Below are 18,783 nucleotides of genomic sequence, written 5' to 3'. Positions count from 1 at the left end.
TTTACCTTCCCCAGCTTTCCACCTTCTGTGCCCCATTCTGGCCATTACTCAACAACCACAGAAACCCTGGAGGCCTGTATTTGTTGCCCAAGCCCCTAGGTACTGGGGTGCGCTTGGTGAACAGCTCTGTAAAGTATGAGTGTGTAAGATAAGAAATGTGTGATAGGACAGGAAAGGTCCAGGGAAGTGGCTGTAGCACAGAGCAAGGAATGGCAAGTTTTACATAAGCTGCAGCAACTCAGACAGCCCAGTGGTGTCATGTAATAACCCCTTTTACTAACGTAGCTGGATAGGAGATCTGTTTGCAGATAGAGCTGTTTTCCTGTTCTGAAAACTCTGGCTTTAGGTCATTATTACTTGAGTCCCGGTCCCACTTCTGGTCCCTATTTTTTATGTATGTATGTATTTTTAAATTTACTTTAGATTTCTTTGAAGGCACTTACTCATAGGCAGAGAGAGGGAAACATAAACATACACAGTGATTAAGCGAGCGAGTGAGAGAAAATCTTCCGTCTGCTAGTTCACTCTGCAAATGGTTGCAGCCACCAAACCTCAGTCTGAGGAATTTGGAAGTCCAGCTGAATGTCCCACTTTGATGGGAGGGGCCTAAGTATTTGGGCCATCCGCTGCTGCTTTTCCAGACACACTATCAGGAAACTGTAGCAGAAGTAGAACAGTCAGAACTAGACCTATCACTCTGATATTAGATACAGGCATTGCAGGAGGCAACTCAACCTGCTATACCACAGCACTGGTCCTGAACCCTCCTCTGTCTTTTGTTGTTTATTTTTTTCTCTTAAGATTTGTTTATTTACGTGCAAGCCAAAGTTAATGCGCGTGCATGCGAGAGAAGAGAGACAGAGAGACAGAGAGACAGAGAGACAGAGAGACAGAGACAGACAGATAAAGAGCTTTTTTTTATCTACTGGTTCACTTCCCGAATGTCTGCAATGGCTGGAGTTAGGCTAGTTCAAAACCCAGAGCTAGGAGCTTCTTCACCACTAGTCTCCAATGTTGATAGCAGGGCTCTAACCATTTGAACCATCTTCTACTACTTTTCCAGGAGTTTTAGTAGGGAGCTGGATGTAAAGTGGTACAGCCAAAACTTGAGTTGATGTCTGTATGAGATGTTGGCCCCGAAGGTTGTAGTAAGCAAAGCACTGGCCCCATGATCCCTTCTTCCTAGCTACTGGGAAGGAGACAGGGGCAAAGTAGGAGTGATGCTTTGACTGTCTTGCATGATGAACTCTAGTTGATGGCCATGAAGGGTATATGAGAATGAGGGAATGGCAACTAGGTTTTGCTTTAATGTACCCTGAACATGCCATTTACTTTCACTCCATCACTGCAGCATTGCCAGCTATGCAGGCCTTGATTCCAGAATTTCCAGATAAGATAAACATAATAGTGATAGTAAGTTTATTTATTTACTTACATATTAAAAAGATATGGATCTAAGAAAGCAACTGGTGCACAACCCTTCTTAAAAACCAGTAAGGAAAAATGAGGTGAGAGTATGTGGTGGATTACTGTGGTGTACATTCTGGATGGATGCCAGATGACCACAGGTCTTTAACCATGTGCACTGTTTGCCTGACTCAGTTGTTCCAATGAAAAGGAAAATGCCACAGATGCGATATTGAACATATTTGCACATCAGTAAATTGAAGGATTTTCCAGTATGTAAGATGGCAGAGCTGAGGCCCAAAGTGACCTTGGTAATTCAAAATAAAGACCTGCATCAAGTAAAATAAAATAGTCTTGTTGTTTTGAAGAATGCTATGTAGCATGTTGTTTGGACCCAAAAACTTAACTGTCCAGTTAAAAGGTAGGAGACACATTGTGATTTGATTTTCTGTCATTACAAAATTTTCTAGTATGATGAAAATAACAAGGCACCCAAGACCATAGGTTTCAGAGATTTTTTTTTTTTTGAGACCCTTCTGCTTGTGAATTCCATTCTGCCTGGCATATTACTGAGCAACAGTGCTTTTTGGGATTGCAATCAAAATATTGGTCAAATTCCATCCTTTTCCAGTCAAGCTGTTCCCTTTACCTACAATGCTCTTCTTACAGATTTGCATGGGTCTCATTTCCTGCCACCATGTAAATCCCCAATCATCCCAGCTAAAATAAGTTTCCTGAAGTCCCCATATGTTGCTTTCTTTTTCTCTCCCTAGAAGTTAGCATGTTCTGAAACTGTGCCATGTGTTCATTCCCCGACTCTCCCCACTAGAATTAGCTCCCAGCAGTTTTGTACACTTAGCTAAGTAAGACTGAGAATAGATCCTGGCAAGTAGTAGGCACTTCATAAACATTTTTTGGGTGAATTTGTGAGAGCATGAATGAAGAATATCCACATTAACGTTGAATCCACTCACAGGCATTGAATCCGCTCGCAGGCATTTTGCTTTTTCCCCTATTAGCCACAGAAAAGAGATTCAGGTTTTATGTCATCTTACGTTTGCTTGATAGGAAGCATAGATGCTACAGTAGACCCTTTTTATCCCTTAAATTTTCTATCTTAAGTTTTTAAAATCTACAAATAGCATACAACCACTTAACGCCCACAATTTTGCTAGATTTATACTTTTTTTCCTAATTATTTATCTAGAAGCTTCATTATTCTCTAATTTACATTAGTATTTTAACATGTGTGAGCATTTAGTCACAATTTAACTACCTAATTTTTGATATTTCCAAAAGCAGTTTTCAAATTAATACACTGTAGGGAATAACTTTGTTTACCTGTGGTTCATGGATGCTAGGAGGCTACCCCATAGACCCCAGGATGCAACTCTTGAGCTGATGCGTCAAGTCTCTGGTACTCAAGCTTCCCCCAAATGGACCATCTTGTGTTTCTTGTCTATCTTGTACTTCAGTATGCACTGTGCATATTTAGCTTTTTCAACTGTGCTGCTTTTCTGCCAGTGATTATTCTATTTCCAGGAAGCAAACAGCAAATTAGGTTTCAATAAAATTCCCAATGTTTTATAGAAATATTTTAGACTCCATTTGTATTGCTTGAATACACAGAGTTATTTTAGGTTCCCAAATTAGTATTGCTTAAATAAATGGCTTCCTGAAATCATTGAAGGTGTTTAAAAATCTTACCTTAACTATATAATGCAAACAACTGATACCTCATAATAATTTCATGAGCTACACATATTTTGTTTTGCTTTCTACTTAGGAAAACAATAAATTTGTTTTTTTAAATCATTCACAAGTTAATGCAGAAAGGGCTGATATTTTTTAAGTTTACTTATTTTTACTTATTTGAAAAAATTGAATCTGTCCGCTGGTTCAGTCCTCAAATGCCCACAACAGCCAGTTCTAGGCCAGACTGAATTCAGGAACCAGGAGTTCCTTCAGGGTTTCCCATGGAGGCGACAAGAACCCAAGTTCCCAGGTCAGGATATGTATTAACAGGAAGTTGGCTTAGGAACAGAGGCAGGACAGAATCTCAGGCAATCCGCTATGGAATGTCAGTGGAGCTGTAACACTTGCCTCTGCAGTGCTTTCGTATGGGAGCTCTGCTGTGGGTCATGGGAGCAGTGAACAACAGAAAGTCTGCTCTCGTGGAGCCCACATTCCACTGTTACCAAAGTAGCATGTAGTATGGTAGGAGTCAAAAGTCAAGATAAAGCATTGCATCAGTGGATTCTTCAATGACCTCATCATGCTTGGAGTGGCGAGACCGGCAGCAATTCATGGCTGGTGAACTACCAAAACCACTTGAGCAAGGATCACGGAGCATGCCCCACATCCAGGACCTGGGGAGGGTGGGAAACTGGGGGGGCTTCTCCCTCAATATCCCCCTTTACTTCAGATACATGAAGGAAACAATATGAAAATAATAGTCTTACTTTCCTGTAGCCCTTGAACCTTTTTACCCTAATTAACTATGTAAAGATTGTTGAAAATATAATAAAAAAATAGTTCCTATGGAAAAAAAAAGAAAGCATTGCAAATGGACAGAAACTGTTCAGGGAGGGCGCTCTTTCTCAGGATGAGAAGGCTGGACCATTGTTTAGTAGGACAGTGCTTGACAGGTAGTTAACTAAAGTAAGCAAGTCATTCAAGTAGGAAGACATTTGGTATAAGGCTGAGAACAGTAAGTTAAACTTCGTGATAGTATAAGAAAAAGCAGTGGGCCCAGCGCTGTGGCCTAGTGGCTAAAGTCCTCGCCATGAACGCGATGTGATCCTATATGGGCGCTGGTTCTGATCCCGGCAGCTCCACTTCCTCTCCAGCTCCCTGCTTGTAGCCTGGGAAAGCAGCTGAGGACAGTCCAAAGCCTTGGGACTCTCATCCTCGTGGGAGATCCAGAGGTGCTCCTGGCTTCAGATCAGCACAGCACCGGCCATTGTGGTCACTTGGGGAGCTTTCTAATCATGCGTTTGTGGAGGTATATATAGATAATGTACCTGGATGGACTTGTATATATGCATGTATCTGTTAGAATTAATGCACAGCATCTACCAGGAGTCTTCAAAAAGTTCATGAAAAATATTTATTATAAAAAATGCACACATTTCAAATTTTTTCATACCAAAATAAATTTACACTGAATATAGTTTAACATACTAAGAATTATAATGTATCAGTTGTAGCAACATGGGTTCTGCTAAGACTAAAGTAAGAACAAATACCAAATTTTTTGTGAAATGTCAGCGAAGAGTGGTGAAATCACTGGTGATTTGTTAAATTTTAGTAGGTAATGTCCCCAAAGAAGTCAGTTTATAAGTATATATACAGCTCTGAAATGTTGAAGTGAGGCAAGCTTTCTACTTGTTGTCCCCAGATAAGCTGCAGGCAGTAAAAGAGATCTCAATGTAAATTGAAGTTAATTCTATTTTTGGGCCTGGCGTGGTTGCCTAGCAGCTAACATCCTCGCCTTGAACACACCGGGATCCCATATGGGCACCGGTTCAATCCTGGCTGCTCTACTTCCCATCCAGCTCTCTGCTTGTGGCCTGGGAGTGCAGTCAAGGACGGACCAAAGCCTTGGGTCCCTGCACCCATGTGGGAGATCTGGAAGAGCTCTTGGCTTCAGATTGGCGCAGTACTGGCCATTGCGGCCACTTGGGGAGTGACCTAAAAGATGGAAGATCTTCTCTGTCTCTCCTCCTCTCTGTATATCTGACTTTGCAATAAAAATAAATACATTTTTTTAAAAAAGAAATTAATTCCATTTTTTCATGAACTTTTTAAAAATAAATTTTATTTTTTATAATGATTACATGGGTGATCAGGGTAGGAAGGATGGAGGTTTAGGGATAATTGGGTAAATTCATTGCTTCCAAATTTGCTATTTCTTCTTCTTGTTCCTGGAGTAAGGGGAGAAACAAAGCGGGAACCACTCACAACTTTCCGCACATCCCAGCACCCAGGGAAGAGGAACTGCCACCTCATATCAACCCAGAGTCTCAGTGTGCATGTATTCTGAGGGTTCTGTCCAAGTGGCTTGGATAGTTCTGAAATGCTGCCGGTTTCACCGATCTGAGGATGCTGTCATCCTCCCAATGCTCACTGGCTCATTCACCGAGATTTTTTGCTGTCATCATTTGTTTGGGGTAGTTGTCCAGTTAGCTCTGTTCTTCTGCTACAACACCAAATGTGCTGCCATATTCTGCTTTTACAACTGGGCCTATATCCAGCTACTCCATGTTTTTCATTAAGTAGTGCATGTTCTTTCAGGCTAGTCCTAGGACCCAGGCCAGGTATCCCAAGCATCGTCAGATTCCCCACCCCTGGGGCTCATGAACCCAATGCCAACCTGGTAGGTGGGCCCCGGGACCCAGGCCATGACACCCGAGACCCTCCAGATCCTCCACCCCCAGAATCATAAATTCATGAACCTTTTGAACTCTATTCCTGTATTAGTACATGATCCATTGTGATGAGATTGAAGGAGCTTTCCTTCCCTTAGTTTTGGAGGACAATTGTAAAGAGAAAAGGGTAGCTTCTGTTTTTGCTGGTGTTTATTGTTAATACAGGAGTTCTAAAAAATACTACCTATGAACCCCTGTTAAAATTAATTTCAAAGTATCAGGCCCTAGCAGCTAAAGTCCTCACCTTGTATATGCCAGCATCCCATATGGGCACAGGTTCTAATCCCAGCAGCCCTGCTTTCCGTCCAGCTCCCTGCTTGTGGCTTGGGAAGGCAGTCGAGGATGGCCCAAAGCCTTGGGACCCTGCACCCGTAGGGGAGACCTGAAGGAGGCTCCTAGCTTCGGATCAGCACAGTTCTATCCGATGTGGCATCTTGTGTAGTTAATCATCACACAGAAGATCTTCCTCCCTGTCTCTCCTCCTCTGTATATCTGACTTTCCAATAAAAATAAATAAATCTTAAAAATAAAGGGAAAGAAATTTCAAGGTGTCACATCTCTCAGTATCATACATATAAAGCTTATTATATGAATTTTCCTGAGTATAAATACATTATAAATTTTTAAGTGTATTCTGAATCATTGTATCTCTTTTTCATTGGGTTAAAATTGGCAAAAATTTCTCACCCTGAGCTCTCCCCTTTGTATCATAAATTTGATTATCTTCTTTCTGTGTCAGAGTTTTATGTAAGAATTAAATAAGGTAATAAAGAATAGTGAAATTTTTAGAAAAGCCTTCTTAGAGTGGTATATTTTTAGGATGGATAAATATGTCTTGTGTCACTATCGTTTGCATTTATTCTTCAGAGATGGTGCTTCCAGATGATGTGCAGGATCCTGGCATGCTCGCTGACCTTCCTGCTGTGGCTCAGAGAGGGGAAGAAGATGTGCCTTTATACCAGCTCCCCAGGACTCGAATCATGTCAAAGGCCTCTGCACACACAGCGATGTCTTCTAGATATGCCACTGATGCCTGGTATGGTATCAGTTTTCTTTGTTTTTACATTATGAAAAGGTTTCATTTGTTGCTAGTAAAAGAAAGTGCAAGGCTTTCGTGGAATACTGGGAAAATACATAAAGATATTATGAATAAATTTTATTATGTTATGTAATTACTAAGAGAATTCCACATACTAAATATTGTAACATATGTATAACTTGGTTTTCTTGGCAGTTATGTGCAAAGTGGATTACACAGAGTGTTTGCTTGGTAGATGTGAGATTAACTCCAAGTTTAACAATGAAGCAAAAGCACTAGAGAAATTAACGAGGGGCTGAGTTTAACTGGTGAGAGAATCTGTAGGAATTGGCACTTGATAGCATGTTAGAAGATGACTCATGTTTCTTGACTGGGAAACTAGATGGGTAGTGGGATGGTGATTGCTTAATACAAGATAATAGGTACATGGATGGATTTCAAGGAAACATGATGAGTTCGGTTTGGCGCATATTGAGGATTAAAATATTCAGAGCAGCACAGGGTGACATGGAGTCAATTTGCTACCCCAGTTTGAGATTGGGGTTGATGTCTTAGGTCTATGTTGACATAAATGAATGGAAACAAAATAATAATGTAAATGAAACTCTGTATTAGTCAACTTTTTTTTTTCTTTTTTTGCTATAACAAATACCTTGGGAGATGCTAACTCTGTGAAGAAAAGGTTTATTTTGGTTCATTGTTCTGGAAGTCCATAGTCCAAGGTAATCATGTGGTAAAGGTATTCTTGTTTGTAGAGTACCAAGGTGATGCAGAGCATCACATGGCAAGAGGAGCACCAGTGGAAGGATCACATGGCTGGGAAGTGGAAAATGTGGCTGCGCCCAAATCAGCTTCTGTAACCAGCTAAGATCCTAGGGCACATCTCCAGTGGCTTATGGATGTTTCCCCAGGCACATTCTCCCAACACCATCATTGGATTCTGTTTCCACTCTTTTAGTGGCCGTCATTTGTGACTGAATATGAAATACCTGCATGAATTCAGAAACATAGTTTGTTCAAACCATAGCAGACTTTAGATTTGACTGGTCACCTATCCAGATAAAGTCTAAACAATTAAAAACACAAAACAACCAAGATGGCAGTCCTGAAGGTGACAGTATTTAAGGCATAAATGAAGAAAGCAAAGAGATGAAATGAACAGTTTAAAGTTGATGAACTACAGGTTGACATAGAACACAAAGGAAGAGAGTCTGATGTTGTGACACAGGTCATTAAGCTACCCCTTGTAATGTCAATTTTTCCATACTGAGCATTGATTTAAATCTTGGCTGCCCCAATTTCTATTCAGCTCTCAGCCAGTGCACCTGGGGAAGTAGTGGAAGATGGCCCAAGTGGTAGTCCCTGCCACTTTCATGGGAGACCCGGATGGAGTTCTGGCCTCCTCTCTTCAGCCTGACTCAGTCTCAGCCATTGTGGCAATTTCAGGATTAAACCAAAAGATTAAATTCTTACACTTCCCCACCCACCTCCTCTCCTTCTGCTTTTCTCTATCTTTTGAATACAAATAATGAATCTAAAAAAAAAAAAAATGGAAGAGATCATTTTAACAAAAAGATCCGCACAGATCTTACAGAGAGCTAACGGTCCCATGTGAAAGTGGGCATTGTAAGAGCAGAAGAGTGCTTTGAGATGCTTGGTCATTAAAGGAGACAGGTAGAATGCATGTTATGTAGATAATTAAAGGGCAATATTATGTCATGTGGTAAGGGACGGGCAGTTCCTGTGCCACTCACTTAAAGATTTGGCCAAGATTTTAGCATGCTTGAATGGTCTCATATATAACTACTTACACATAGGTATATGTGTAGGTATATGTGTATGGCTATTTGTGTGTGTGTGTGTGTGTGTGTGTGTGTGTGTGTGTGTGTGTTACTGCTTGGGAAAGATGAACAAAGGGAAATGCGGATGCTGGCAGAGGTGATTCAGCAGTGCTGGGAAATGCGGCAAGAAGAGGATATTGTACACATGGAGAGATTAGCCTGTGACAGTCTAATGGAGGTAGGTTTACAGAGACAGGTCCCGGAAGGAAAGAAATATACAAATGTGGGCACTTTTTTTTATCACTTGGGAGCAGCAATCCAAGGGTATTTTTGTCCTTAGACTGTGATTGTTTTCCCTGCCCCTTGCAACTTTATTTTTTTACTAAGTGTGAGGAGGTACTGACAAAATTGGAAGTAGAGTTGTGATGGTAGTGATTCACTTTTGCAGTCAGACTAGAGGAATAGCCTAGTAGTAGGGAGCTTGAGATTATATGGCAGCTTCCTCTTGCGAGCACCCCAGTGAGAGAATGAATGCAATCATAACAGAAAACCCCAGCTTTGAAAGATGTCGGAGAGCATTAAAGAAGGGTCTTAGGTTTGTGGTTTATGGGCGCAGGAGATGCCATAGAGTAAAACTCATCGCAAGTCAGGCAGTCTTGGAGTGCGACACAAAACGGAAAGCTACACCCAGAGAGGTGTGACCTCCTTCCTGTGGGACTCAGGAAGTACAAAGGACACAAAGGAGTTGGAGCACTTAACAGAGCCTGACATGCTTGAGAGATGGGATGGGATTAGTTGGGTTTAGATTTTTTTTATTAAAACCTTAGTCTAAAAATTGTGTAATGGGCCTCGTGCAATAACTCAGTGGCTAAATCCTTACATTGCAAGTGGTACATTCCTGTATGGGCACAGGTTTGTGTCCCAGCTGTTCCACTTCCCATCCAGCTTTCTCCTTGTAGCCTGGGAAAGTAGTACAGGCTGACCCAAAGCCTTGGGACCCTGCATCCTCATGGGAGACCCAGAAGAAGCTCCTGGTGCCTGGCTTTGGATTGGCTCAGCTCCAGCCATTGCGGCTGCTGTGGCAGTGAACCAGCAGATTAAACATCTTCCTGTCTCTCCTACTGTCTATAAATTTGATCTGCCTTTCCAATACAAATGAAATAAATCTTTAAAAAACTTTTTGTGGTGACTTGAACATATGAGTTGTCTTATACCTAAATGATGTGCATTTCGCTGTTGACTTTAATCTAGAATTTTAGATAACAACTTCCTAAATACTTTTTTTGTTTATGTGTTCTACTTATGTGTTTTCTGCTTATGTGGCTTTTTTCCCCTTATTTAATATTTTTTAATTTTACTTCTTTTTGTTATTATTTTATGATACAGTTCCATAGGTCCTAGGATTTTCCTTACCCACTCCCCAATTCCCTCGTCCCTCACTGAGTTCCCCTATATCATTACTGTAGTATAGTTCTTCATACACAGACATATGTCCATCATTGCAGGCATGGACAATGGCAGAGAGTCCAGCATCCTATTGTCAAGATATAGTAAACAGGTCTTGGGAGTCCATCTTTGTCTGGAAATAGAGACGCATCCTTACATCTGGATATGACAGTCTCCATTACACAATTATTATTGTGGCTTTTTTTTTTTTTAAGATTCAGTGGTTGATTTGAAGGCAAAATTACATACAAAGAGTGAAAAACAGGGAAATGGAGAGAGACACACACCTTCCATCCACTCTTTCACTACCCTAATGACTGCAACAATCATAGATGGAATGATCCAAAGGAAGGAGCCAGTAGCTTCTCCCAAGTCTCCCACATGAGTACAGGTGCCCAATCAGTTTGGCTATTTTCAGCTGCATCCCAGGCCATTTGCAAGGAGCTGGATTAGAATTGCAGCAGTAGTGGGGACTTGAATTGGCACCCATACGATTTACTGGCACTGTAGGTGTTATCTTTACTTGCTGCACCACAGCGCTAGCTTCTTTGCGGTTTTTTTCATTCAGAAAACACAGAATAGTATGGGGGAAAGTACTGCCAGGCCCTGTGTCCAAACACAACAAAACCCATGTAGTTTCCAGAAGGACACATAGTGATAAAATAAAGCTTTTTAAAAAAAATGTGTGGCTGTTTTCTTAAAAGAGATGTCATAAAGAGGAAGCCTTAGGAATGTGTTTTCCAACGTTAAAGCAAAAGTTGGTGAATTGCTTTTCATATTAAGACACCTTTGATTTTTAAGTTCCTCCTGTACTTGTTAAAAGTTTAATCTACTGGACAAGTTGAATTCCAAAATGTAGAATTCTTAGCTATAGAATCCTGAGAGGGCTAAACACATCACCTTGCCCACTTTCCTTGCTGTTGTGTCATACTGAATTCACTCAACCTTGAAGAGGGCAGCTGCACATTATTCTCCTAAGTAAGTAAGCTGCACACTGACTTCTTCTGCAGGCGGGCACTGAAGGACTCCAAAGGTACTGCTGTCTTCGGAGATCAGTCTTGTATTTGAAAGTTATGTTTTGGCTCGCTGTCAGAGATTTAGGATGTGCTGAAATCTCAGCAGGTTTCAGAAGACTTCTGTAAATTGTGTTTGTGCTTGTAATCTTTTTTTTTTTTAAAGCTTTATTTATTTATTGGAAAGTCAGATATACAGAGAGGAGGAGAGACAGAGAGGAAGATCTTCCCTCCGATGATTCACTCCCCAAGTGAGCGCAACGGCCGATGCTATGCCGGTCTGAAGCCAGGATCCAGGAACTTCTTCCAGGTCTCCCACGCGGGTGCAGGGTCCCAAAGCTTTAGGCTGTCCTCGATTGCTTTCCCAGGCCACAAGCAAGGAGCTGGAGAGGAAGTGGGGCTGCTGGGATTAGAACCGGCACCCATATGGGATCCCAGAGCGTTCAAGGTGAGGACTTTAGCCACTAGGTCACGCCGCCAGGCCTGTGCTTGTAATCTTTTAAGAGTGCCCCATGAAGTTCAGTTTGTAGGTGAGTACTTATTGCCATCCAAAAGGTTTTTTTGAATATTGCATAAAGTCTTTAGTCTTTCACATAATCATGGTGTTATGGGTAAAAATGATATTTTAGAGTTGATGTTCTGCATTAATTTTTCTGTAAGACCCTGTAAGTGCATGACAAGGAGTGAAAGACACTGAATATATTCACATCACAAAAATAAGGATTTAATGGCTGTGCTGTTTAATAGATTCTCTGCTATTGCATTAAGCCAGCTTCTGCTTATTTTTGGATACAGAACTGATGTTAAATCAGATATACCTTGAAAGCACAGATCTCTATGCAGTGGAGTGTGGGTATTTAGGGGCTGATATCCTGGTTATCTTTTTCTAAGTATGCTTCCTTCTTCCTGAGATTACTTATATGATCAGAACTCACCAAATTTCAGTCTCTGTTCTTCAGCTCTGCTATTACCTGCTGCCCAAAGACATATGGGTGCCTGTAATAGGGGAATGGGCATTTTCCACACTGAGAAGTCTACAAATGTGGATGGAGTATAGGTTCAGTTCAAGTTTTTCCTCTGCTCTTTACATTATTACTTGATAGTATTTCCCTAATGTCCATATTTTTTCACCTATAAAATAGTTTTATGGGTTGAATAAGAATGCATAGAAAAAAACTTACGTAAGTACAGAAAGGACTTGCATATAAGTACATATAAGGATGTAATTTTGTATAGTAATAAAGCTGGGGACTTAATACAATGCTTTGCCCATAGTAACTGTTTAATGAAGGCTACAATGATGATGATTGCAATGACAATGATAGGTTCATTGGCCTTGTTATATACCCAAAGCAGTATCCGTTGTTGCTGAATTTATTTCCCTTCAAGAGATAGTGAGTTTTTTTTTTTTAATTAGTAAGACTGATCACACTGAGTAAAGCAAGGTGTGAGAGGCTACTGTCTGGGAGGATGATGAGCTTGAAAGATTTGAGCCTGAAATGGAAAGATCATATTGTAGGATTAACAGAATACAAATGAAGAAAATCCATTTTTACATATCAGATGCCTTGTTGGAAATAGTGGAAAGAGAAATAGAAGGAGTGGTGTCATAGTTGGGGAAAGGATGATATAACTTAATATTACATTTTAAGTCTCCAATATACGACCTAGCATTTAGTGCCTTCTAAGAGGTTGACCTTTGAAGTGGAATGTCCACGTCCTATAACAGGGTATCGGATCCCTACAGTGCAACTGGGAAACAGTGGTCAATGAAACAAGTGCTTGAGTTCCTACCAACTACATGGGAGATCCAGGTAGACTTACTCTCTTATGGTTTTAGCCTAACCCGGCTCAGATTTTCACTGTTACATTCAGAGTGGACCAGTGGAAGGAAGATATCTGTCTCTATTTGTCCTGCTTTCCATTTAGACAGATAACATAGACACATACATAGGCAGACAGATGGACAATCCTAAGAAAATGGGTTCCCTTTGAGTTTCATTGATTAAAATCACATGTAGGGGTCAGCAGTCCTCTGCCTTGGCACATTGGCACCCCATATGTGCTCTGGTTGAAGTCCCAGCTCCTCTGCTTCCCATCCAGATTGCTACTCATGGCCTGAGAAAGCAGCAGAGAAAGTCTCTGCTCACCTACATGGGAGACCATGGCTCCTGGTTTCCAATCAGACCAATTCCAGCTTTTGCTGCCATTTGGGGAATGAACCAGTGGATGGAAGATGCTCTTTCTTTCTCTCTTCCTCACTATAAATTTTGCATTTCAAATATATAAGAAATCTTATTCCAAATTCATATGCAAATTCAGAGTGTAGGAGGTTGAGGATCAGGGGCATACTGTGTATACATATATAGATACTTATTTTGCTGTTGCACTTCCCAGTTATTGTTGTGATGTTGCAGCTGTGGCCCTTATTGCTTATGCAGATGGATGAACAGAATTAGGACAAGAGGTCAATAGTAAAACTTACATGAATATACTTGAAAATTTAATGAGATCTTAGTCATAAAGAGAGCTCTCCCTGTTCACATCTCTTTTAGGCAATAAGTTTACTTCACCCTTGTATAGCTTAATGCACAATCAATTCCATGGACCATTAAGATATTATTAAACAAAAATTGGCAAATATTATAAAATATGCATAAACATATCAAGTGGAAAAATTATAAAGTAAATAAATGTTTGAGAAATAACTACCACTAGTAGTATTTCATTGAATACCTATGAGTGCTACATAAGAACATCAGAATGTGACAGTTTCTGTTAGAGTGACAACTATAAGATGAATAGATAATATTATACATATATGCACATATATTAAAAACAGTCATGTGATAGAATGAAGTGAAGACTGTTCATTTAAATTGTTAGACTTATGGCTACACCATTTAGGGACTGTATTACATGCTCATGTATTCATTTTTCATGTTGGAAGTCCAGTCTTAAAGAAGATGGTTCTAAAGTGGTATGGTGCTCTTGTTCTCTTGGGTCTTAAGTACTGGCTTCATTGCTGTTCTGCTATCCTTTTTTGGGTAACTTTAGTCTTCATTGTTTCTTGAGGATTTGAACATGGATACCACACTGTCATGACCTCTTGCATTGTAGACAAGAAAAGGAGAAGGCAGAGTGCAGAAGGCTCCTGGTAGGTTAGAGTCCCTCTGTTGAGTGGATTTTCATGGAAATCTCATCCAGAGACTTTGGCTTCCTTAACACTCTTCAGTAAGCATGGTTCCCATTAGCTAAAACAAAGTCTGTGAAGTGTATTACTTTGAGAGCAGGCAGGTATTATGTTGGCAAGGAAGAAGAAGAGAAAATACACGAGTAATCAACAAATGTCTGCCATGTTGTTTTTCCCTGACTGCTGTAATTCTTTTAATCATAAAAATTAGACTGTGTGACTAAGGTATGAAAGATCCAGTAGTGGATGAGATGTTAATACTATTTTTTTCTTTTTAAGATTTATTATTTTATATTTTATTTGAATTAGAAGGAGGGAAGGATACAGAGATAGGGAAAGATGGCTTTTTCATTTACTAGTTCTCAAAGGCCCATAGCAGCCAGGGCTGGGATAGGATGAAACCAGGATCCTGGAACTCCATTAGATTTCCCATGTAGGTGGCAGAGTCATCACCTGCTGCCTCTCAGAATGGATCTCAGCAGGAAGCTGGAACCAAAGCAGAAGATGGGGCACCCATGAAATGCAGGTGTCCCCAGCAGCAGCTTAACCACCACACCAAGTCCCTGTTTTCCCTACCCCTCATTTTCTTCTTAGTTCATGTTTGGATCATCTAGACCCTTTTGGCTTTCTCTTTTACACGCGACCTTAAGATTTACACCCTAAATGTCTACAGAATGGCAAGAAGATAGAATTTGGCTTATTTTTATAAGACTTATCTGAGTGTTTGGAAGAATGGAGCATTGAAAATATGCTGAAGCAATGATACAGATACCTGTGGAGAAGTAGTGAGGGTGTCTCAGGTCCTCTACTTATATCATAGTTTTTGTAAAAAATGCATACATGTGTTGGGCATGATGGCTCTGTGGCTCAAATCCCACCTTGCATGAACCGGGATGCCATATGAGCCCAGTTTCTGTCCTTCCTGTCCAGCTCCCTGCTTTTGGCCTGGGGAAGCAGTAGAAGATAGCCCAAAACCTTGGGACCCATGTAGGAGACCTAGAAGAAGCTTGTGGCTCGTGGCTCCTGGCTCCTGGATTTAGACTGGCTGTTGCAGCCATTTGAGGAGTGAACCAGTGGATGGAAGATCTTTGTCTCTCCTTCTCTCTGTAAATCTGCCTTTCCAATTAAAATAAATAAATGTTTAGAAAAATGCAAGAGATGGTATCTACATGTTTGAGCAAAGTAATCACACATATTTCATTTGATGATTCATAATCAAATGCCTTTTTCATGGACTAGGTTACACTTAGGCTTAGGAATCCTGACTCCTTTCCCAGCGAATATTCAGTAATTTCTGAATCCTCTTAGATCATTACACTTGCAACTAATCATTCTATAGTATGACTTTATCAAATTCCACAGTTCTACAGGTGAAAGTGTGATGGTGATCGATAGGAGAGGGGCAAGGATCGAGTTAGGGAATGTTGTTAAATGACTATAAACTGAAAAGTACCAACTTCACAAACTCCTCATGGCATATGAATGATTGGAAGTATTTAAGGTTAGAGTGGCTTAACAATCTAGAAAGAGGGAACATATATAACTATATGTACCAGACTTCTCTGCTAGAGAGTCAGTACTGATTTTGAAATAATGTATTTTATAAACTGATAGTTAAGTGTGAAATTAGAGAAAATAGCAATGCATTTTTAGAACGTTACTAGAGTGTCACCGATAAAATCTTTTATGATTTTGTGATTTTTTTTCCTGTGTTTTTGGGAATTTATTGAGTTGAATCGCAAAGCAATGTAATTTTGTTTTGTGTATTTATTGATGTAAATATTTGAAAGTTTTCAAAATTAAGAAATATCTACCTAAATATACTGTAATTTTCAAAATTTCTAGGGCCCTTTTTAGTAAAAGTATGTCTTTATAAATGACATGTATTTTTTTTCATTTCTCCCTCCTCAGTGAGTTACCTGAGAGAGAAGAAGGTGAAGGAGAAGAAACCCCGACCTTCAGCCATTGGGGTCCACCAAGAATGTATGTGGATGATATAATTAATTGGCTTTTCCAAGTAGCAGAATCAGTTGCTCTTTTCTTCAACCAAATAGATCATCATTCACTTAGACTACAGTGATTGACAGTGATTGACAAATTGCAGTAATTCACATGTAAACTGGCTTACATTTTAGTTTCATTTTATCTCATGTAGAGATTTTTAACGACAAAAAAAACCTGTGATCGGTGTTAGAAAAACCTCTTTTAGAGAACCCAATTTCCAAATGTCCACTGTGACAACAACCCATGGCCTAAGAATGATATATTACTGCAAACACATCAGCTAGGACTGCAATGCAGGCAGCAAAGCTCTTTGTTTTGTTTGCTTTTTAAAGCTACTGGCAGTTAAGATTTCTGTTGTAGCTCAGTTTATATCTCTTCCTGGAAGGAGTCCATGTGTGTGTCTTGTTGAGGCACAGAGTGTGGAACACGTTGTCCATTGGATGTGGCTGCAATTTCAAGGACTAGGCCATGCAGGGCTGCACTTGAGGACTGCAGGATCTGCCTGTAGCTGTGTGCTCTGTTCCCTATGCATTATTAATTCCAGTAGCTTCATCCCCTCTGTCCTTTTCTTGCAATTGTAGTCTAATATTTGTCTTAAAACTAAGTTACTTTTTAATTTTAAAACATTATTGGCCACAACTCTGTGTTTCAACAAATCAGTGTTTTGAGCAGCAAGTTCTATTTTGTATTTTCTTTTAAAAAATTATGTTGAGATAGAAAGGAGAAAATCCCTTCTAAACTTAAGCACAGATAAAATCTGTGGTGTAATTGAAGCTCCAGGCATTAATCCTGCTGAATGAGGGGAACAGCTTTGCCAAGGAACCCTTCAGTGACACATTTATTTCATTCTAAATGACTGTGCTTTTACCAGAATCACATATGTAGCTCTTCGATTGTTCACTCACTTGTTACTTCCTCATTCCACATTTTGCTAAAGTTGCAGATATAAATGAAATGAACCAATCACTGAAAAAGTACTGTGGAAAGAATTGGAACTTTAAGGCCTTGCTACATTTTTTATCCTGAACATTGTTGTATTTATTATTTTAGAAGGTGATCTTTGTCAAGTTTCAGGCTTTCACAGCTGTGAATTTTTTATAGCATCTTATAATTTTGTAAGTAGGTCTAATTTATGTAATGTCCATAAAAATATGTATTTGAAAATATGTTTTTGCCAAATGTGGATTAAAGGACTATGGTACAAATTTAATATATACAATGATAATCCCACAAATTAAATTGTTTAGTGAGAAAGGTGTTTTTTTTTTCCTTTAGTGTTGAGATTTTTAGAGAACCCAACGTGTCTCTTGGCATCAGTATTGTTGGGGGTCAGACCGTTATAAAACGCTTGAAGAATGGAGAGGAACTTAAAGGAATATTCATCAAACAAGTTTTAGAAGACAGCCCAGCAGGAAAAACTAATGCACTGAAAACTGGAGACAAAATACTGGAGGTAAATGATATTGTTCGATACTTTCTGTGAGACAATAGGAGAATCATTTAGCCAGAAGGTAGTTCTTCCTGTGTTGGGCCGTAACTATTGCACTCTATTCATATGATTTCGTTTGCACATTGTGTGCACAATTTATGAGTTTCTCAAGGGGGAAGTAAATGCACAAACAAGCCACAAAACCTGAGCTAATCAAAAAAAAAAAATTAACAAAGGCTACATGGAGGTGGCTCATTGTAGACACACTTTTCCTGCAGTCGTTACAAGTCCTAAATGTTGGTCAGTGGAGTATCTGCACTAGTTTGGAGAGAGACTTGATCCAGGAATATTGAGGACTCCATTAGGAGAGGTGCGAATTGCTGCTTCACATGTGGTAGACTGTACGGGGGCCAAGTCTGAAAACACTGGGAAGATCCTGAAGTCCGAATGGGACACTTTTCTTTAAGTTGCTTTATTAAGTGACAGCTGTGGGAAATCATCCCTAGGCCTCTGCCTGCTGCCTGGTCTAAGGTGTAACTGCCCTGTTATGTAGAACATGACCTCTGACGTGATTAGAAGGTCAACAGGGTTAAGCCTGCCTTTTATCTAATCACAGTGTTATTATTGGGTGAAGGGACTACCTGAAAACACCCTCTTATCCTCCCTTTTCTTAAACCTTTATAAACTCGGAACTTGGGCTGAATAAACAGACATTCCTCACCAGCTTGTCCCTGGTGTTTCTTGTGGCCGAAGGACTCCTTTGTCTGACCCTTGGTGACCTCAGGGCCTGATGGCAGGACTCTAAACCCTGAGTGATGCTACAGTAGGTGTCTTGCAACTGTGGAATTTGCTTGTGCTTGATTCTTGCTTTATGGTGTTAGCCATCAGCTATAGTGTTTCAGTCTTGAAGAATAAAAAGAGCTCTGAGTGCCGTGGGTAGTTGGGGAGTATGGACTCTTTCAGCTTCTAGTTATTGGATGAATAGTTGCTCTTACCTTATTCTCATTTTCAAAATAAAAAGGAAATGAAAGTTCAAAACCA

The 18,783-nt window shown here is 40.0% G+C and overlaps 1 protein-coding gene across 1 annotated transcript in view; it reads left to right on the top strand.

The window, feature by feature from the left end:
• PATJ (PATJ crumbs cell polarity complex component) overlaps positions 1-18,783 on the top strand; it is a 338,320-nt gene that overhangs the window by 113,335 nt on the left and 206,202 nt on the right. Inside the window, exons 22-24 of the mRNA XM_040978446.1 lie at positions 6,705-6,873; positions 16,221-16,292; positions 17,589-17,766. Of these exons, the coding sequence (XP_040834380.1) occupies positions 6,705-6,873; positions 16,221-16,292; positions 17,589-17,766 (419 nt within the window). The remainder of the gene's footprint in view (positions 1-6,704; positions 6,874-16,220; positions 16,293-17,588; positions 17,767-18,783) is intronic.

The sequence above is a fragment of the Ochotona curzoniae genome, unplaced genomic scaffold (genome assembly GCF_017591425.1).
Source record: "Ochotona curzoniae isolate NIBS_2020 unplaced genomic scaffold, NIBS_Ocur_1.0 contig_291, whole genome shotgun sequence".
Lineage (NCBI taxonomy): Eukaryota > Metazoa > Chordata > Mammalia > Lagomorpha > Ochotonidae > Ochotona > Ochotona curzoniae.
Note: the sequence above shows the minus strand (reverse complement) of the source record. Positions and strands in the feature narration are given on the sequence as shown.